Genomic DNA, 22,416 nt, shown 5'->3' with positions numbered 1-22,416 from the left:
AGGCTACCTGCTTCTCTCTCTCTCTCTCTCTCTCTCTCTCTCTCTCTCTCTCTCTCTCTCTCTCTCTCTCTCTCTCTGTGTGTTACCTGCTTCTCTATCTCATCATCATTACCCCTCTCTCAAACCTTAATCACTATCCCTCTCTCAGACCTTAATCACTGTCCCTCTCTCAGACCTTAATCACTGTCCCTTAATCACTGTCCCTCTCTCAGACCTTAATCACTGTCCCTCTCTCAGACCTTAATCACTGTCCCTTAATCACTGTCCCTCAGACCTTAATCACTATCCCTTAATCACTGTCCCTCTCTCAGACCTTAATCACTATCCCTTAATCACTGTCCCTTAATCACTGTCCCTCTCTCAGACCTTAATCACTGTCCCTTAATCACTGTCCCTCTCTCAGACCTTAATCACTGTCCCTCTCTCAGACCTTAATCACTGTCCCTTAATCACTGTCCCTCTCTCAGACCTTAATCACTCTCCCTTAATCACTGTCCCTCTCTCATACCTTAATCACTATCCCTCTCTCATACCTTAATCACTATCCCTTAATCACTGTCCCTCTCTCAGACCTTAATCACTATCCCTTAATCACTCTCCCTCTCTCAGACCTTAATCACTAGCCCTTAATCACTGTCCCTCTCTCAGACCTTAATCACTATCCCTTAATCACTGTCCCTCTCTCAGACCTTAATCACTATCCCTTAATCACTGTCCCTCTCTCAGACCTTAATCACTATCCCTTAATCACTGTCCCTCTCTCAGACCTTAATCACTAGCCCTTAATCACTGTCCCTCTCTCAGACCTTAATCACTATCCCTTAATCACTGTCCCTCTCTCAGACCTTAATCACTATCCCTTAATCACTGTCCCTCTCTCAGACCTTAATCACTATCCCTTAATCACTGTCCCTCTCTCAGACCTTAATCACTATCCCTTAATCACTATCCCTCTCTCAGACCTTAATCACTATCCCTTAATCACTGTCCCTGTCAGACCTTAATCACTGTCCCTTAATCACTGTCCCTCTCTCAGACCTTAATCAATGTCCCTCTCTCAGACCTTAATCACTGTCCCTCTCTCAAACCTTAATCACTGTCCCTTAATCACTGTCCCTCTCTCAGACCTGAATCACTGTCCCTCTCTCAGACCTGAATCACTGTCCCTCTCTCAGACCTTAATCACTGTCCCTCTCTCAGACCTTAATCACTGTCCCTCTCTCAGACCTTAATCACTGTCCCTTAATCAATGTCCCTCTCTCAGACCTTAATCACTATCCCTCTCTCAGACCTTAATCACTGTCCCTCTCTCAAACCTTAATCACTGTCCCTTAATCACTGTCCCTCTCTCAGACCTGAATCACTGTCCCTCTCTCAGACCTGAATCACTGTCCCTCTCTCAGACCTTAATCACTGTCCCTCTCTCAGACCTTAATCACTGTCCCTCTCTCAGACCTTAATCACTGTCCCTTAATCAATGTCCCTCTCTCAGACCTTAATCACTATCCCTCTCTCAGACCTTAATCACTGTCCCTCTCTCAAACCTTAATCACTGTCCCTTAATCACTGTCCCTCTCTCAGACCTTAATCACTGTCCCTCTCTCAAACCTTAATCACTATCCCTCTCTCAGACCTTAATCACTGTCCCTCTCTCAGATCTTAATCACTGTCCCTCTCTCAGACCTTAATCACTGTTCCTTAATCACTGTCCCTCTCTCAGACCTTAATCACTGTCCCTCTCTCAGACCTTAATCACTGTCCCTCTCTCAGACATTAATCAATGTCCCTTAATCACTGTCCCTCTCTCAGACCTTAAACACTGTCCCTCTCTCAGACCTTAATCACTGTCCCTCTCTCAGACCTTAATCACTGTCCCTTAATCACTATCCCTCTCTCAGACATTAATCAATGTCCCTTAATCACTGTCCCTCTCTCAGACCTTAAACACTGTCCCTCTCTCAGACCTTAATCACTGTCCCTCTCTCAGACCTTAATCACTGTCCCTTAATCACTGTCCCTCTCTCAGACCTTAATCAATGTCCCTCTCTCAGACCTTAATCACTGTCCCTTAAACACTGTCCCTCTCTCAGACCTTAATCACTGTCCCTCTCTCAGACCTTGATCACTGTCCCTTAATCACTGTCCCTCTCTCAGACCTTAATCAATGTCCCTCTCTCAGACCTTAATCACTGTCCCTTAATCACTGTCCCTCTCTCAGACCTTAATCACTGTCCCTTAATCACTGTCCCTCTCTCAGACCTTAATCACTGTCCCTCTCTCAGACCTTAATCACTGTCCCTTAATCACTGTCCCTCTCTCAGACCTTAATCACTGTCCCTTAATCACTGTCCCTCTCTCAGACCTTAATCACTGTCCCTCTCTCAGACCTTAATCACTGTCCCTCTCTCAGACCTTAATCACTGTCCCTTAATCACTGTCCCTCTCTCAGACCTTAATCACTGTCCCTCTCTCAGACCCTACTGGAGCCCTACACGGACATAGATTGTATTTAGCCATCGTGTGTCATATCCTCAACATTGCCATTCATAGTATCTATATGAGGTTATCCTCAACATTGCCATTCATAGTATCTATATGAGGTTATCCTCAACATTACCATTCATAGTATCTATATGAGGTTATCCTCAACATTACCATTCATAGTATCTATATGAGGTTATCCTCAACATTGCCATTCATAGTATCTATATGAGGTTATCCTCAACATTACCATTCATAGTATCTATATGAGGTTATCCTCAACATTACCATTCATAGTATCTATATGAGGTTATCCTCAACATTACCATTCATAGTATCTATATGAGGTTATCCTCAACATTGCCATTCATAGTATCTATATGAGGTTATCCTCAACATTACCATTCAGAGTATCTATATGAGGTTATCCTCAACACTACCATTGCTAGTTATGCTCCAACCATGGAGAGATATAGGTTACCTGTCTCCTACTGATCTGTTTCTCCTACTGATCTGTTTCTCCTACTGATCTGTTTCTCCTACTGATTTGTTTCTCCTACTGATCTGTTTCTCCTACTGATCTGTTTCTCCTACTGATCTGTTTCTCCTATTGATCTGTTTCTCCTACTGATCTGTTTCTCCTACTGATCTGTTTCTCCTACTGATCTGTTTCTCCTACTGATCTGTTTCTCCCACTGATCTGTTTCTCCCACTGATCTGTTTCTCCTACTGATCTGTTTCTCCTATTGATCTGTTTCTCCTACTGATCTGTTTCTCCTATTGATCTGTTTCTCCTACTGATCTGTTTCTCCTACTGATCTGATTTCTCCCACTGATCTGATTCTCCCACTGATCTGTTTCTCCTACTGATCTGTTTCTCCTACCAGGTCTATTGTATGTTTTTATTGCATCCATGGTGTGTTACTGAACAACTACTTATTAGCCTATAACATGGAACTGGAAGATTGCCTGTCCTTGACCCCCCCCCCCCCCCCCCCCCCCACTGGGCACACTGGTTGAATCAACATTGTATCCTTGTCATTGAAATTAAATGACATTGCAAGGTAGAATATAATTGACTTGTGGGCCACTTCTTCACAGTGTAGTCATGTGACCAACTTTTAAATGACAGGAAGTTGAGCTTCTTTGTATTTCACAGTGTGTACACCTATGATCATTATTAGCAGCAGTTCGAGACGAACATTTTAAGCCCTGTAGCATAGCCCCTTATGTACAGTCCAGTTCTAGGTGTTGGATTGGATTGAACAGAGTATTCAGTTTGATCAAATGGGAGTTCCCGATATCGTTAGATAGTCCTTGTTATTTCTCTTAGTAGTTTGTGTATCGCTTTGACCACTTGTTCCAATTATCCTACAACGATGGGTTTCTCTAGATTTTCTGTGAAAGCCACTTGTTATTCTGATAATTTCCCATTTCCTAATATATATTCTAAGACTTGGGAATAATGGTCATTTAAAAGCATCGTGTGTTTGTGTATCTGTTATCCCACCGCTCCGCTCTGGCGGGGGGGCAGTCCGACGCTGCAGTTCTTTTTTACAGAGCGCGTAACTAAATATATCCTCCACTTGTCATACGTCACAACATGTAACGTTACACGGTTTTCTTCTCTTTCTTCCGCAGAGTTTAAACAAGGTGTCGGGTTAAGGCTGGCACGACTATAAAGGAGAGGGGCAGACAGGCTGGACACAACCAAATAGATAGACCGTCTGAAAGTAAGGAGAATATCGGAATTTTTAGGCTAAACACATCTCAATCTTTTATTCCCAGCGGTGCGTTGTGTTTCCAAATGATGTTCTCTTTAATATGTATTTAAATGGTCAACCAATAGTTCATATATGGGAATTAGCGGTTTTCCCTTGTTCATTTCTGTTAATTGGAAATAGTTCATTTCTTTTCTATGTTGCGTTGCAAAGTCGACTGTATTTATCACGAAGATAGATAAATGTCTGATTTGATCATATCTGTACTTTTAGGTGTTGAAACAACGAGTGTCAGAATGACGGTTTGTTGTGAGTCGTGTGAACGTCCATGGAGCAGTGAGCGCTGCTCCTCTCATCTCTTCACCCGGGAGACAGAAAGCCACCGGGGACTCTGCAAGAGATTCAGGTTAGTGCAGCCTGACTGGCTCCGTCCGTGCGCGGCTTCTAGTGGCAGAGTCAAACTGCTGGGACCTGGACTCAGGGGCGGACATAGCATAGGAACTCTACATACCATACGTTGGTATATATTAACTTGTGGATGTCATTCATCCAGTTTGTATGCTATGTTTCTAATTACAATTCGTGTGATATAATATGAATTACGATTCATACAATATGTTACGAATTTGCAATACTTATAAATTACGACTTCCAATTTGTTGTGGCTAATGTTAGCTAGGGATAGAGGAGTGTATGTAGTCCAGCCTCCTGCTTTCTGTCTGACGCTCTCTGATGCTGCCTCTGGCTCTACCGACAAAAACCGGCTAGAGAGCTCTCTTCTCTACCGACAAAAACCGGCTAGAGAGCTCTCTTCTCTACCGACAAAAACCGGCTAGAGAGCTCTCTTCTCTACCGACAAAAACCGGCTAGAGAGCTCTCTTCTCTACCGACAAAAACCGGCTAGAGAGCTCTCTTCTCTACCGACAAAAACCGGCTAGAGAGCTCTCTTCTCTACCGACAAAAACCGGCTAGAGAGCTCTCTTCTCTACCGACAAAAACCGGCTAGAGAGCTCTCTTCTCTACCGACAAAAACCGGCTAGAGTTCGGCTTTTCCTTTACTAAGGCACAGTGAGAAGCCGGAAAGTAACACATTTTCTCAGTTTTGACTTTGGATTATTTTTGCCATGTAACAAAGAGCAGCTTTTCACTAGATTGAGAGAGACTAGGAAGAGTTTGGACGTAGTAGCATACCCTGTGCTCAGTTCTACCTCTGCCCTCTCTGGTCCGTCATATCCTGACCTGTGAACATGGTGTTGCTACGCAGGTCTACTAAGGGAGCGTCTAAAGCCAGGAGGGACCAGATCAACTCTGAGATCAGGAACATGAGAACTCTGCTCCCCATCCCTCAGGAGGACCAGGACAGACTGTCATACCTCCACAGCATGGCAGTTATCACAGCATACATCAGGAAGAGCTTTCTGTATAAGGGTGAGTACAAAACCAGGAGAGGAACTGTCATGTACGGAACCACTAGAACAGTTGAAAGTACGGAACCAGTAGGACATTCTCATCTTTAAGAATGGGTGTATTTGTATGTGTTTTTATTATGGGTCCCCATTAGTTCCTGCCAAGGCAGCAGCTACTCTTCCTGGGGTTTATTATGGATCCCCATTAGTTCCTGCCAAGGCAGCAGCTACTCTTCCTGGGGTTTATTATGGATCCCCATTAGTTCCTGCCAAGGCAGCAGCTACTCTTCCTGGGGTTTATTATGGATCCCCATTAGTTCCTGCCAAGGCAGCAGCTACTCTTCCTGGGGTTTATTATGGATCCCCATTAGTTCCTGCCAAGGCAGCAGCAACTCTTCCTGGGGTTTATTATGGATCCCCATTAGTTCCTGCCAAGGCAGCAGCTACTCTTCCTGGGGTTTATTATGGATCCCCATTAGTTCATGCCAAGGCAGCGGCTACTCTTCCTGGGGTTTATTATGGATCCCCATTAGTTCCTGCCAAGGCAGCAGCTACTCTTCCTGGGGTTTATTATGGATCCCCATTAGTTCCTGCCAAGGCAGCAGCAACTCTTCCTGGGGTTTATTATGGATCCCCATTAGTTCCTGCCAAGGCAGCAGCTACTCTTCCTGGGGTTTATTATGGATCCCCATTAGTTCATGCCAAGGCAGCGGCTACTCTTCCTGGGGTTTATTATGGATCCCCATTAGTTCCTGCCAAGACAGCAGCTACTCTTCCTGGGGTTTATTATGGATCCCCATTAGTTCCTGCCAAGGTAGCAGCTACTCTTCCTGGGGTTTATTATGGATCCCCATTAGTTCCTGCCAAGGCAGCAGCTACTCTTCCTGGGGTTTATTATGGATCCCCATTAGTTCCTGCCAAGGCAGCAGCTACTCTTCCTGGGGTTTATTATGGATCCCCATTAGTTCCTGCCAAGGTAGCAGCTACTCTTCCTGGGGTTTATTATGGATCCCCATTAGTTCCTGCCAAGGCAGCAGCTACTCTTCCTGGGGTTTATTATGGATCCCCATTAGTTCCTGCCAAGGCAGCAGCTACTCTTCCTGGGGTTTATTATGGATCCCCATTAGTTCCTGCCAAGACAGCAGCTACTCTTCCTGGGGTTTATTATGGATCCCCATTAGTTCCTGCCAAGGCAGCAGCTACTCTTCCTGGGGTTTATTATGGATCCCCATTAGTTCCTGCCAAGGTAGCAGCTACTCTTCCTGGGGTTTATTATGGATCCCCATTAGTTCCTGCCAAGGCAGCAGCTACTCTTCCTGGGGTTTATTATGGATCCCCATTAGTTCCTGCCAAGACAGCAGCTACTCTTCCTGGGGTTTATTATGGATCCCCATTAGTTCCTGTCAAGACAGCAGCTACTCTTCCTGGGGTTTATTATGGATCCCCATTAGTTCCTGCCAAGGCAGCAGCTACTCTTCCTGGGGTTTATTATGGATCCCCATTAGTTCCTGCCAAGGCAACAGCTACTCTTCCTGGGGTTTATTATGGATCCCCATTAGGATCAGATTACAGATACTTTTGAAACACTAATTTTTAGGATTACTTTTAAATTCAGAAAGGATGTTTGCGATTAAAAAAAAATCTTTGACACTTCTCTGTTTTTCCATGACATTCAAATCAACATTGAAAAAAGGCACAAATGTAAGTTTGTTCCACCTGAGCGAGTCTGACCACAAGTCAGAGACCACTATGATGACACACCAAATGTGTTTGATGGATCGCAGGGAAAGAGCAGGAATAAGCTTTTTGTAGGCTACAGTCCAAGCTATGTCTTTCAATGGTGCGACTGCTGTCGGCATCCAAAGATTATCCAACTTGAATAAACGCTTGGAGGTAATGATGACAGCAGTGGTGTAGTCGACAACGATACGGATATCACTTATTATTGATATCTACAGATCCACAGATGGGAATCACACTGCTGCTCCCTCATTTAGCTATTTGTGCCTTACGGATTGTGGTTGTTGTGGACAGCTGTTCACAAATCTAAATGTGTATTTGAACCCAATAATGGTTGAATTCAAGAAGTTTAAGCTGCCTATCAATCAGTGTTTTTGAAACCAGTGGACAGCCAGTGACAAATGCACTCTTGCAACAGCTGCATAGTGTGGGTCCCGGCCATGTTTGGACTTATAAATGATATATATGAATGTAAAGATATAATTTAATCGTATTATTATATGTAGTAGAAAGCATTAGAAGAAGCCTACATTACCAACCCATAAAGTAAAATGTAACATCCATATATGTCCAGCTATGTAAACTTTAACATTGATTTATCCTGCAATAGATGTCGTTTAATTGGTAACACACATTTTTGTCTTCTTCTAATGTCTCTAAAGAGAAATGTAATCTAAAAGTAACTGAATGTAGTCAGATTACATTTCTGAGTTTGGATAATCCAAAAGTTACTGATGACAATTTTGGACAGGTAACTGTAACGGAACTGCATTTAAAAAGTAACCTACCCAAACCCAGTTAGAACTGTAGGACATTTTCAACTTGAAGAATGGATGCTAAGGCGTCTTAGAACGGATGATTGAAACGTCCTGTCAATTTAAACATGTCTTTTTAACAGTATATCTTCCAAGGTCTTGTGCTGGATCCATACCTGTTGAGACATGGATCCATACCTGTTGAGACATGGATCCATACCTGTTGAGACATGGATCCATACCTGTTGAGACATGGACCCATACCTGTTGAGACATGGACCCATACCTGTTGAGACATGGATCCATACCTGTTGAGACATGGATCCATACCTGTTGAGACATGGATCCATACCTGTTGAGACATGGATCCATACCTGTTGAGACATGGACCCATACCTGTTGAGACATGGACCCATACCTGTTGAGACATGGACCCATACCTGTTGAGACATGGACCCATACCTGTTGAGACATGGACCCATACCTGTTGAGACATGGACCCATACCTACTGAGTTCTCTGTGATGTTGAGATGAAGCTAATCCTGAGTTGTATTTCTTCCTCTTCCAGGATTATCAGCTGATCAGAGTTGTCTCTCCTCTTCCTCCTCCTGTCCTCTGTACGAGACCTTCCTCCCAGCCTTGCATGGTTTCATTCTGATCCTCTCCTCCCAGGGCAAGCTGGTCTATGTCTCCGAGAACGTCTCTGATTACCTGGGGCTCTCCATGGTGAGTACCAACCTGATGAAGACCTGGACTGACTCCAAAATATATGGAATTGTAATAGAACATTGTTATTCTGTAACATCACATCTGCTGTGTTACTGAATGCTGTGTAGGGCAGGATGTTATTCTGTAACATCACATCTGCTGTGTTACTGAATGCTGTGTAGGGCAAGATGTTATTCTCTGGTTCTGTAACATCACATCTGCTGTGTTACTGAATGCTGTGTAGGGCAAGATGTTATTCTCTGGTTCTGTAACATCACATCTGCTGTGTTACTGAATGCTGTGTAGGGCAGGATGTTATTCTGTAACATCACATCTGCTGTGTTACTGAATGCTGTGTAGGGCAAGATGTTATTCTCTGGTTCTGTAACATCACATCTGCTGTGTTACTGAATGCTGTGTAGGGCAAGATGTTATTCTCTGGTTCTGTAACATCACATCTGCTGTGTTACTGAATGCTGTGTAGGGCAAGATGTTATTCTGTGGTTCTGTAACATCACATCTGCTGTGTTACTGAATGCTGTGTAGGGCAGGATGTTATTCTGTAACATCACATCTGCTGTGTTACTGAATGCTGTGTAGGGCAAGATGTTATTCTGTAACATCACATCTGCTGTGTTACTGAATGCTGTGTAGGGCAAGATGTTATTCTCTGGTTCTGTAACATCACATCTGCTGTGTTACTGAATGCTGTGTAGGGCAGGATGTTATTCTGTAACATCACATCTGCTGTGTTACTGAATGCTGTGTAGGGCAGGATGTTATTCTGTAACATCACATCTGCTGTGTTACTGAATGCTGTGTAGGGCAGGATGTTATTCTGTAACATCACATCTGCTGTGTTACTGAATGCTGTGTAGGGCAAGATGTTATTCTGTAACATCACATCTGCTGTGTTACTGAATGCTGTGTAGGGCAAGATGTTATTCTCTGGTTCTGTAACATCACATCTGCTGTGTTACTGAATGCTGTGTAGGGCAGGATGTTATTCTGTAACATCACATCTGCTGTGTTACTGAATGCTGTGTAGGGCAGGATGTTATTCTGTAACATCACATCTGCTGTGTTACTGAATGCTGTGTAGGGCAAGATGTTATTCTCTGGTTCTGTAACATCACATCTGCTGTGTTACTGAATGCTGTGTAGGGCAGGATGTTATTCTGTAACATCACATCTGCTGTGTTACTGAATGCTGTGTAGGGCAAGATGTTATTCTGTGGTTCTGTAACATCACATCTGCTGTGTTACTGAATGCTGTGTAGGGCAGGATGTTATTCTGTAACATCACATCTGCTGTGTTACTGAATGCTGTGTAGGGCAAGATGTTATTCTGTAACATCACATCTGCTGTGTTACTGAATGCTGTGTAGGGCAGGATGTTATTCTGTAACATCACATCTGCTGTGTTACTGAATGCTGTGTAGGGCAAGATGTTATTCACTGGTTCTGTAACATCACATCTGCTGTGTTACTGAATGCTGTGTAGGGCAAGATGTTATTCTGTGGTTCTGTAACATCACATCTGCTGTGTTACTGAATGCTGTGTAGGGCAGGATGTTATTCTGTAACATCACATCTGCTGTGTTACTGAATGCTGTGTAGGGCAAGATGTTATTCTCTGGTTCTGTAACATCACATCTGCTGTGTTACTGAATGCTGTGTAGGGCAGGATGTTATTCTGTAACATCACATCTGCTGTGTTACTGAATGCTGTGTAGGGCAAGATGTTATTCTGTAACATCACATCTGCTGTGTTACTGAATGCTGTGTAGGGCAAGATGTTATTCTCTGGTTCTGTAACATCACATCTGCTGTGTTACTGAATGCTGTGTAGGGCAAGATGTTATTCTGTGGTTCTGTAACATCACATCTGCTGTGTTACTGAATGCTGTGTAGGGCAGGATGTTATTCTGTAACATCACATCTGCTGTGTTACTGAATGCTGTGTAGGGCAGGATGTTATTCTGTAACATCACATCTGCTGTGTTACTGAATGCTGTGTAGGGCAAGATGTTATTCTCTGGTTCTGTAACATCACATCTGCTGTGTTACTGAATGCTGTGTAGGGCAGGATGTTATTCTGTAACATCACATCTGCTGTGTTACTGAATGCTGTGTAGGGCAAGATGTTATTCTCTGGTTCTGTAACATCACATCTGCTGTGTTACTGAATGCTGTGTAGGGCAAGATGTGGTTCTGTAACATCACATCTGCTGTGTTACTGAATGCTGTGTAGGGCAGGATGTTATTCTGTAACATCACATCTGCTGTGTTACTGAATGCTGTGTAGGGCAAGATGTTATTCTGTAACATCACATCTGCTGTGTTACTGAATGCTGTGTAGGGCAAGATGTTATTCTGTAACATCACATCTGCTGTGTTACTGAATGCCCTGTAGGGCAGGATGTTATTCTGTGGTTCTGTAACATCACATCTGCTGTGTTACTGAATGCTGTGTAGGGCAAGATGTTATTCTGTAACATCACATCTGCTGTGTTACTGAATGCTGTGTAGGGCAGGATGTTATTCTGTAACATCACATCTGCTGTGTTACTGAATGCTGTGTAGGGCAGGATGTTATTCTGTAACATCACATCTGCTGTGTTACTGAATGCTGTGTAGGGCAAGATGTTATTCTGTGGTTCTGTAACATCACATCTGCTGTGTTACTGAATGCTGTGTAGGGCAAGATGTTATTCTGTGGTTCTGTAACATCACATCTGCTGTGTTACTGAATGCTGTGTAGGGCAAGATGTTATTCTGTAACATCGCATCTGCTGTGTTACTGAATGCTGTGTAGGGCAAGATGTTATTCTCTGGTTCTGTAACATCACATCTGCTGTGTTACTGAATGCTGTGTAGGGCAAGATGTTATTCTCTGGTTCTGTAACATCGCATCTGCTGTGTTACTGAATGCTGTGTAGGGCAGGATGTTATTCTGTAACATCACATCTGCTGTGTTACTGAATGCTGTGTAGGGCAGGATGTTATTCTGTAACATCACATCTGCTGTGTTACTGAATGCTGTGTAGGGCAAGATGTTATTCTCTGGTTCTGTAACATCGCATCTGCTGTGTTACTGAATGCTGTGTAGGGCAGGATGTTATTCTGTAACATCACATCTGCTGTGTTACTGAATGCTGTGTAGGGCAGGATGTTATTCTGTAACATCACATCTGCTGTGTTACTGAATGCTGTGTAGGGCAGGATGTTATTCTGTAACATCACATCTGCTGTGTTACTGAATGCTGTGTAGGGCAAGATGTTATTCTGTGGTTCTGTAACATCACATCTGCTGTGTTACTGAATGCTGTGTAGGGCAGGATGTTATTCTGTAACATCGCATCTGCTGTGTTACTGAATGCTGTGTAGGGCAAGATGTTATTCTGTAACATCACATCTGCTGTGTTACTGAATGCTGTGTAGGGCAAGATGTTATTCTCTGGTTCTGTAACATCACATCTGCTGTGTTACTGAATGCTGTGTAGGGCAGGATGTTATTCTGTAACATCACATCTGCTGTGTTACTGAATGCTGTGTAGGGCAGGATGTTATTCTGTAACATCACATCTGCTGTGTTACTGAATGCTGTGTAGGGCAAGATGTTATTCTGTAACATCACATCTGCTGTGTTACTGAATGCTGTGTAGGGCAAGATGTTATTCTCTGGTTCTGTAACATCACATCTGCTGTGTTACTGAATGCTGTGTAGGGCAAGATGTTATTCTCTGGTTCTGTAACATCACATCTGCTGTGTTACTGAATGCTGTGTAGGGCAAGATGTGGTTCTGTAACATCACATCTGCTGTGTTACTGAATGCTGTGTAGGGCAGGATGTTATTCTGTAACATCACATCTGCTGTGTTACTGAATGCTGTGTAGGGCAGGATGTTATTCTGTAACATCACATCTGCTGTGTTACTGAATGCTGTGTAGGGCAGGATGTTATTCTGTAACATCACATCTGCTGTGTTACTGAATGCTGTGTAGGGCAAGATGTTATTCTGTAACATCACATCTGCTGTGTTACTGAATGCTGTGTAGGGCAAGATGTTATTCTGTAACATCACATCTGCTGTGTTACTGAATGCTGTGTAGGGCAAGATGTTATTCTGTAACATCACATCTGCTGTGTTACTGAATGCTGTGTAGGGCAAGATGTTAGTCACTAAAGTTTATCCTTTCTTCTTCTCTCTTATAGGTTGATGTTCTTCAGGGAGACACCTTCTATGACCTGGTGGAGAGTCAGGACGTGGAGACAGTTAGATCTAACCTGGAGACAGACAACACAACGTCAACTGGTAAGAGACTATACTATCTAAAGAAAAATCAAATCAAATGAACAGATTTAAGAGCTCGTGAAACGGAGGTGGAGGACGAGACTGATCTCATATTATTGTTCTGTTCCCCTGTAGAGAGGAGTTTTGTGTGTCGAATGCACACCTCCAAGGCCTTCAGACTAGAGTATGGTAGCTGCTGTTCTATAATGGTCCGGGGACACTACCAGACCGTCCCACAATCCCCCCAGTCCACCCCCACATCCTCCCCAGACCGTAGCCGATCTGGCCCTCCTGTGGAGAGGGTGTTCTTGGCTCTCTGCACACCCACAGTGAACCACCTAGGCAACAGCACCTTCTCCTCCTGCTCCTCCTCCTTCACCAGCCTCCACAGACCAGACATGAGCTTCAGTCACCTGGACGAAAGTGTTGTGTTTTACTTGGGCTACTCATCGGAGGAGCTGATTGGTCGATCGTGGTACAGCCTCCTCCACCCTGAAGACCTCTCCTTGAGTGCCTACTCACATAAGAGTCTGAGTAAGTAGAAAAACATTAAAACTACCCTTGATACTAAACTCAGCAAAAAAAGAAACGTCCTCTCACTGTCAACTGCGTTTATTTTCAGCAAACTTAACATGTGTAAATATTTGTATGAACGAAACAAGATTCAACAACTGAGACATAAACTGAACAAGTTCCACAGACATGTGACAAACAGAAATGGAATAATGTGTCCCTGATCAAAGGGGGAGTCAAAATCAAAAGTAACAGTCAGTATCTGGTGTGGCCACCAGCTGCATTAAGTACTGCAGTGCATCTCCTCCTCATGGACTGCACCAGGTTTGCCAATTTTTGCTGTGAGATGTTACTCCAATCTTCCACCAAGGCACCTGCAAGATCCCGGACATTTCTGGGGGGAATGGCCATAGCCCTCACCCTCCGATCCAACAGGTCCCAGACGTGCTCAATGGGATTGAGATCTGGGCTCTTCGCTGGCCATGGCAGAACTCTGACATTCCGTCTTGCAGGAAATCACGCACAGAACAAGTAGTATGGCTGGTGGCATTGTCATGCTGGAGGGTCATGTCAGGATGAGCCTGCAGGAAGGGTACCACATGAGGGAGGAGGATGTCTTCCCTGTAACGCACAGCGATGAGGTTGCCTGCAATGACAATAAGCTCAGTCTGATGATGCTGTGACACACCGCCCCAAACCACGATGGACCCTCCACCTCCAAATCAATCCCGCTCCAGAGTTACAGGCCTCAGTGTAACGCTCATTCCTTTGACGATAAACCCAAATCTAACCATCACCCCTGGTGAGACAAAACCGTGACTCGTCAGCACTTTTTGCCAGTCCTGTCTGGTCCAGCGACGGTGGGTTTGTGCCCATAGGAGACGTTGTTGCCGGTGATGTCTGGTGAGGACCTGCTTTACAACAGGCCTACAAGCCCTCAGTCCAGCCTCTCTCAGCCTATTGCGGACAGTCTGAGCACTGATGGAGGGATTGTGCGTTCCTGGTGTAACTCGGGCAGTTGTTGTTGCCATCCTGTACTTGTCCCGCAGGTGTGACGTTCGGATGTACCGATCCTGTGCAGGTGTTGTTACACGTGGTCTGCCACTGCGAGGACGATCAGCTGTCCATCCTGTCTCCCTGTAGCGCTGTCTTAGGCGTCTCACAGTATGGACATGGCAATGTATTGCCCTGACCACATCTGCAGTCCTCATGCCTCCTTGCAGCATGCCTGTAGCACGTTCACGCAGATGAGCAGGGACCCTAGGCATCTTTCTTTTGGTGTTTTTCAGAGTCAGTAGAAAGGCCTCTTTAGTGTCCTACGTTTTCATAACTGTGACCTTAATTGCCTACCGTCTGTAAGCTGTTAGTGTCTTAACGACCGTTCCACAGGTGCATGTTCATTAATTATTTATGGTTCATTGAACAAGCATGGGAAACAGTGTTTAAACCCTTTACAATGAAGATCTGTGAAGTTATTTGGATTTTTATGAATTATCTTTGAAAGACAGGGTCCTGAAAAAGGGATGTTTCTATTTTTGCTGAGTTTATATAATACTACATTATACCTGTTATACTATATTCTAACATATTATAAGAAATAACAATGACGAACCCAAATGGAAGCATCTCACGTTGTTATATATGAACAGTAGTCTTCCTTAGTGTAAGATGCTAGAGAAATATAGTGGACATGATAGTAATGCATTTCTGTCCTCTCCTCACCCAGTGCAGGCAGACGAGGGTGGGCAGATGGAGATGGTTCTGAGGCTCCAACACAGCGACCTCTCGTGGTCCTGGATCTACACTAGAGCCGCTAAGCATTCTGGGAACCAGGAAGTGAGCTGCTGTAACTACATTATCAGGTACTAGATGCTCTGAATGCTTTCATGAATGCTTACAGTTTGATTATTGTTTTGTCTTGAAAAATGAAATAATAAAAAGAGATATGTAGTAATAATTGTAGCTGCCTGTATTGAGTAACTTTGCTCTTAGAGACTGGAGTAACTTGTATTCTTTCCTTCACAGTGAAACAGAAGCCATGTATCTGAGAAAAAAGATCAACAGCGATGCTTTCAGAGCCTCTCCTCTTCAGCCCTACTGCCCCTCTCCCACCCCCCAGCTGACCCAGAGCTATTGCCCCACCAGGGACCTAAAGAGACCCAGAGCGTTCAGTCAGTACAGTAGTATATCTGAGACTGAGAACAGGTCTAAGACCAGCAGGAGACAGACAGCAGAATCTAATACTATGTTCTACGTGACATCATGTAGCTCCTCCTCCCAGGCCTCACCTGTCGCCGCCTTCTCCACCCCTCCCTACAGCCCCACCTCCTCCCACTACAGCTCCTCCTCCAACTCCTCCCACTCTCCAACACAGCAGGACAACACCAGCTCTGACTCCCTGTTGGATGTGTATGGCAACACAGAGAACTTAACCTCCTACTACCATTGCCCTGAAGGAGGGACTGAGGTAGGGACTGGGCCTTCCTGCCTCCTCTCCCCCTCTAGGTCCTTCCAGCCCGGCTCGGAGCAGTCCTTCCACCAGGGTATCTTCAGCCAGACTGACGCATTCTCTCCTCAGTCCTGCCCTTCTTCTCCCCAGTATGATTGCTCAGCATGCCCTGCTGATGCCCGGCTGGTCCCTGACTGTCTATCTGTATCAGACCTGTTAGAGAGTTCAGCAGACTGCCCTATCACCATCCATACTGAAGACTACAGCCTCTCGGTTCAGCCACAAGGTGGTGCCACCAGTCCATACAGCCTCTCAGTTCAGCTTCTAGGTGGTGCTACCAGTCCATACCAGAGCCACCATATACCTCAGACTGTCTCTCCTCCTATTGGAGGCCTGCTGACCCCTAACCCCTCCCCGACCTCCGACCTCTCCTTCCTCTACAGTGACAGAGACAAGGTAGAGATCAGTATCCTAGCCCAGCAGATCTCCTCTCTGGCCTCCAGCTTCGACCTGTTCAACACCCTGAGCCCCATCCAGACCCCACCTCAGCCCAGCTCAGAACCCCTTCCCTGGGCACAGCTCCCAGGTCCCTCCCCTGTCCCCCTCCACATCAAGCCGGAGCTGGTCCTGGATGAGGGAGTGTTTGATCGTCTCCTGAAGGATCTGAGCATGGTTCAGGGACCTGGGAGTCTGTCTCACTGCTACCAACCTCAGGACCCTTCCACCCTGGCTCTGTCTTCTCTAGTGGACCCTCTACCCATGGAGCAGTCATCCCTCTCTCTCTCTCCCTCCCCCTGCCACACCCCTCATCCCTCTCTCTCTCCCTCCCCCTGGAACACTCCTCCTCCCTCGCTCTCTCCCTGGAACAGTCCTCATCCCTCTCTCTCTCCTTCCCCCTGGACCCATTCCACCCAGCTAACCTGGATCCCTTCTCTCTGAGGACAAGCTGTCATAATCAGACCTCTGAGTTGCATCAACTCAACCTGCCCCACAGTCTCCATCAAGGTGATTATAACACATTATACACAGCTCAACCTCCAGCAAGGTGATTATAACACATTATACACAGCTCAACCTCCTGCAAGGTGATTATAACACATTATACACAGCTCAACCTCCAGCAAGGTGATTATAACACATTATACACAGCTCAACCTCCTGCAAGGGGATTATAACACATTATACACAGCTCAACCTCCTGCAAGGGGATTATAACACATTATACACAGCTCAACCTCCTGCAAGGTGATTATAACACATTATACACAGCTCAACCTCCTGCAAGGGGATTATAACACATTATACACAGCTCAACCTCCTGCAAGGGGATTATAACACATTATACACAGCTCAGCCTCCTGCAAGGTGATTATAACACATTATACACAGCTCAACCTCCTGCAAGGGGATTATAACACATTATACACAGCTCAACCTCCTGCAAGGGGATTATAACACATTATACACAGCTCAACCTCCTGCAAGGGGATTATAACACATTATACACAGCTCAACCTCCTGCAAGGGGATTATAACACATTATACACAGCTTAGCCTCCTGCAAGGGGATTATAACACATTATACACAGCTCAACCTCCTGCAAGGGGATTATAACACATTATACACAGCTCAACCTCCTGCAAGGGGATTATAACACATTATACACAGCTCAACCTCCTGCAAGGGGATTATAACACATTATACACAGCTCAACCTCCTGCAAGGGGATTATAACACATTATACACAGCTCAACCTCCTGCAAGGGGATTATAACACATTATACACAGCTCAGCCTCCTGCAAGGTGATTATAACACATTATACACAGCTCAACCTCCTGCAAGGGGATTATAACACATTATACACAGCTCAACCTCCTGCAAGGTGATTATAACACATTATACACAGCTCAACCTCCTGCAAGGGGATTATAACACATTATACACAGCTCAACCTCCTGCAAGGGGATTATAACACATTATACACAGCTTAGCCTCCTGCAAGGTGATTATAACACATTATACACAGCTCAACCTCCTGCAAGGTGATTATAACACATTATACACAGCTCAACCTCCTGCAAGGGGATTATAACACATTATACACAGCTCAACCTCCTGCAAGGGAATTATAACACATTATACACAGCTCAACCTCCTGCAAGGGGATTATAACACATTATACACAGCTCAACCTCCTGCAAGGGGATTATAACACATTATACACAGCTCAACCTCCTGCAAGGGGATTATAACACATTATACACAGCTTAGCCTCCTGCAAGGGGATTATAACACATTATACACAGCTCAACCTCCTGCAAGGGGATTATAACACATTATACACAGCTCAACCTCCTGCAAGGGGATTATAACACATTATACACAGCTCAACCTCCTGCAAGGGGATTATAACACATTATACACAGCTCAACCTCCTGCAAGGGGATTATAACACATTATACACAGCTCAACCTCCTGCAAGGGGATTATAACACATTATACACAGCTCAGCCTCCTGCAAGGGGATTATAACACATTATACACAGCTCAACCTCCTGCAAGGGGATTATAACACATTATACACAGCTCAACCTCCTGCAAGGTGATTATAACACATTATACACAGCTCAACCTCCTGCAAGGGGATTATAACACATTATACACAGCTCAACCTCCTGCAAGGGGATTATAACACATTATACACAGCTCAACCTCCTGCAAGGTGATTATAACACATTATACACAGCTCAACCTCCTGCAAGGTGATTATAACACATTATACACAGCTCAACCTCCTGCAAGGGGATTATAACACATTATACACAGCTCAACCTCCTGCAAGGGAATTATAACACATTATACACAGCTCAACCTCCTGCAAGGGGATTATAACACATTATACACAGCTCAACCTCCTGCAAGGGAATTATAACACATTATACACAGCTCAACCTCCTGCAAGGGGATTATAACACATTATACACAGCTCAACCTCCTGCAAGGGGATTATAACACATTATACACAGCTCAACCTCCTGCAAGGTGATTATAACACATTATACACAGCTCAACCTCCTGCAAGGGGATTATAACACATTATACACAGCTCAACCTCCAGCAAGGGGATTATAACACATTATACACAGCTCAACCTCCTGCAAGGTGATTATAACACATTATACACAGCTCAACCTCCTGCAAGGGGATTATAACACATTATACACAGCTCAACCTCCTGCAAGGGAATTATAACACATTATACACAGCTCAACCTCCTGCAAGGGGATTATAACACATTATACACAGCTCAACCTCCTGCAAGGGGATTATAACACATTATACACAGCTCAACCTCCTGCAAGGTGATTATAACACATTATACACAGCTCAACCTCCTGCAAGGGGATTATAACACATTATACACAGCTCAACCTCCAGCAAGGGGATTATAACACATTATACACAGCTCAACCTCCTGCAAGGTGATTATAACACATTATACACAGCTCAACCTCCTGCAAGGTGATTATAACACATTATACACAGCTCAACCTCCTGCAAGGTGATTATAACACATTATACACAGCTCAACCTCCTGCAAGGTGATTATAACACATTATACACAGCTCAACCTCCTGCAAGGTGATTATAACACATTATACACAGCTCAACCTCCAGCAAGGTGATTATAACACATTATACACAGCTCAACCTCCTGCAAGGTGATTATAACACATTATACACAGCTCAACCTCCTGCAAGGTGATTATAACACATTATACACAGCTCAACCTCCTGCAAGGTGATTATAACACATTATACACAGCTCAACCTCCTGCAAGGTGATTATAACACATTATACACAGCTCAACCTCCTGCAAGGTGATTATAACACATTATACACAGCTCAACCTCCTGCAAGGTGATTATAACACATTATACACAGCTCAACCTCCTGCAAGGGGATTATAACACATTATACACAGCTCAACCTCCTGCAAGGGGATTATAACACATTATACACAGCTCAACCTCCTGCAAGGTGATTATAACACATTATACACAGCTCAACCTCCTGCAAGGGGATTATAACACATTATACACAGCTCAACCTCCTGCAAGGGGATTATAACACATTATACACATATATAATAACATACATTTATTAATACCAATAATGACAGGAATGATTTTAACATGGTAGTTGTGGTAGGGGGGGATGGGTCATTCCAGTGTGTTGTCTGACTGACTCTTATTTGAGTAAATCCTTGAAATGATTGTTGAAATGACACTAAAACGACTTTACCATTCTATTTCAGATGGGCTTGTTGAAGAATCCATGTACTGATACGAGTCTAAATAGACTTACAGTACTAACCCTCGTATGGCATATTGTCATGACAACCAACCTTCCAGCCAGAGTCCAAAATGAAGACTTTTTTAAAGAATACATACTTTTTAAAGACTTCTACAATATTTAGTAGTTGGTACTTTTCAAGGGAACATGTTTCCCGAATATCTCTTATTTTTGTAAATGAAATTGTGATGAGGAAGTGAACCTTGTGGACCAAACTGCTGAGGAGATTGTTACTATTTTGTGGTTGTGTTAACTACATTGATACCTGTTGACTGCTGTAATTCACCATGTGTTGGTGATGATTCTGGTAGCATGGTACTGTACTCTTTACATCTAGAAAACTGATGATCACATATGTAGAATTGATGTTTATGTGAATGTTGAGGGACCATGATGATTTACTACTGAGCACTTTCTGGATGTGTTTGAGCTGTTTTGAGTTAATGTCACACACAGGGACGTGATCCTCCAGAGGAGGTTGAAGCAGACCCAAGTCACACACTGTTCCCTGTGTAGTGCACTACTTGCCCAGAGCTCTATGGGGATATAGGGTGCCATTTAAGAAACATCCATAGGTGCTAAAAAGATAATGAAGTAACTACCTCAATAATGCCACTACATTCATTCCCAGCCTGAAACTACTGTTTAGTAAGTGCGTGTATTTATTGGTAGAGATGACTGTTTTACGTATTGTTTCATTCCCGTGTTTGTCTACTAGCTGTGCTACTGAAAACTCTTTGTAACCATTGGTAACCATTATTCAGCACATTTGTCTTGAATACATATGTTGTGTTGATTAAATGCTGCTTGGTTGGATGTAATTGTACAAAAGCAAAGTATTTTTGCAATTGGTTTTCTAATTTTGCAATGCAAGTTATTAAAACTCATAAAATATGATTGTGATGTGATATCTTAGTTATGAGAAAATAAAAAAGCTACAAGACAAGATATGATCACAATAACTAGCTGTATCTCATGAATGAGAAGAACAGGCAGAGATGTGTTTTAAAGCTGATCTTGTCCTGACAAAGCCCTATGAATGTGCTTGCCTGGGCCTATCAGGAGGCAGGTTTCCATTGGCCCATCAGGAGGCAGGTTTCCATTGGCCCAGGTTTATTCCACAAAATCAGTGTCGCAAAAAAAAACACATTGAGACATATGTAATGGAAACGGCAGAGGAGACGTAATGGAAACGGCAGATAGAGGAGACATATGTAATGGAAACGCCAGATAGAGGAGACATATGTAATGGAAACGGCAGATAGAGAAGACATGTAATGGAAACGGCAGATAGAGGAGACATATGTAATGGAAACGGCAGATAGAGGAGACATATGTAATGGAAACGGCAGATAGAGAAGACATGTAATGGAAACGGCAGATAGAGGAGACATATGTAATGGAAACGGTAGATAGAGGAGACATGTGTAATGGAAACGGCAGATAGAGAAGACATATGTAATGGAAACGCCAGATAGAGGAGACATATGTAATGGAAACAGCAGATAGAGAAGACATGTAATGGAAACGGCAGATAGAGGAGACATGTAATGGAAACGGCAGATAGAGGAGACATATGTAATGGAAACGGCAGATAGAGGAGTCATATGTAATGGAAACGGCAGATAGAGAAGACATGTAATGGAAACGGCAGATAGAGGAGACATATGTCATGAAACGGCAGATAGAGGAGACATATCTCATGAAACGGCAGATAGAGGAGAAGTATGTAATGGAAACGGCAGATAGAGGAGACATATGTAATGGAAACGGTAGATAGAGGAGACATGTGTAATGGAAACGGCAGATAGAGAAGACATATGTAATGGAAACGCCAGATAGAGGAGACATATGTAATGGAAACGGTAGATAGAGGAGACGTGTAATGGAAACGCCAGATAGAGGAGACATATGTAATGGAAACGCCAGATAGAGGAGACATATGTAATGGAAACGGCATATAGAGGAGACGTATGTAATGGAA

At 43.9% G+C, this 22,416-nt stretch overlaps 1 protein-coding gene across 1 annotated transcript; it reads left to right on the top strand.

Moving 5' to 3' along the window:
• The first annotated feature begins 3,572 nt into the window (after positions 1-3,572).
• On the top strand, positions 3,573-21,307 carry npas4l (neuronal PAS domain protein 4 like). The gene is made up of 9 exons (XM_038984449.1): positions 3,573-4,214; positions 4,476-4,608; positions 5,467-5,630; positions 8,673-8,830; positions 13,032-13,131; positions 13,246-13,644; positions 15,350-15,485; positions 15,649-17,077; positions 20,395-21,307. The coding sequence occupies exons 2-8, from the start codon at positions 4,499-4,501 to the stop codon at positions 17,009-17,011; spliced, it is 2,430 nt and encodes an 809-aa protein (XP_038840377.1). The 5' UTR covers positions 3,573-4,214; positions 4,476-4,498; the 3' UTR covers positions 17,012-17,077; positions 20,395-21,307.
• The last annotated feature ends 1,109 nt before the right edge of the window (positions 21,308-22,416 follow it).

Source organism: Salvelinus namaycush, unplaced genomic scaffold (assembly GCF_016432855.1).
Source record: "Salvelinus namaycush isolate Seneca unplaced genomic scaffold, SaNama_1.0 Scaffold241, whole genome shotgun sequence".
Classification (NCBI taxonomy): Eukaryota; Metazoa; Chordata; class Actinopteri; order Salmoniformes; family Salmonidae; genus Salvelinus; species Salvelinus namaycush.
Note: the sequence above shows the minus strand (reverse complement) of the source record. Positions and strands in the feature narration are given on the sequence as shown.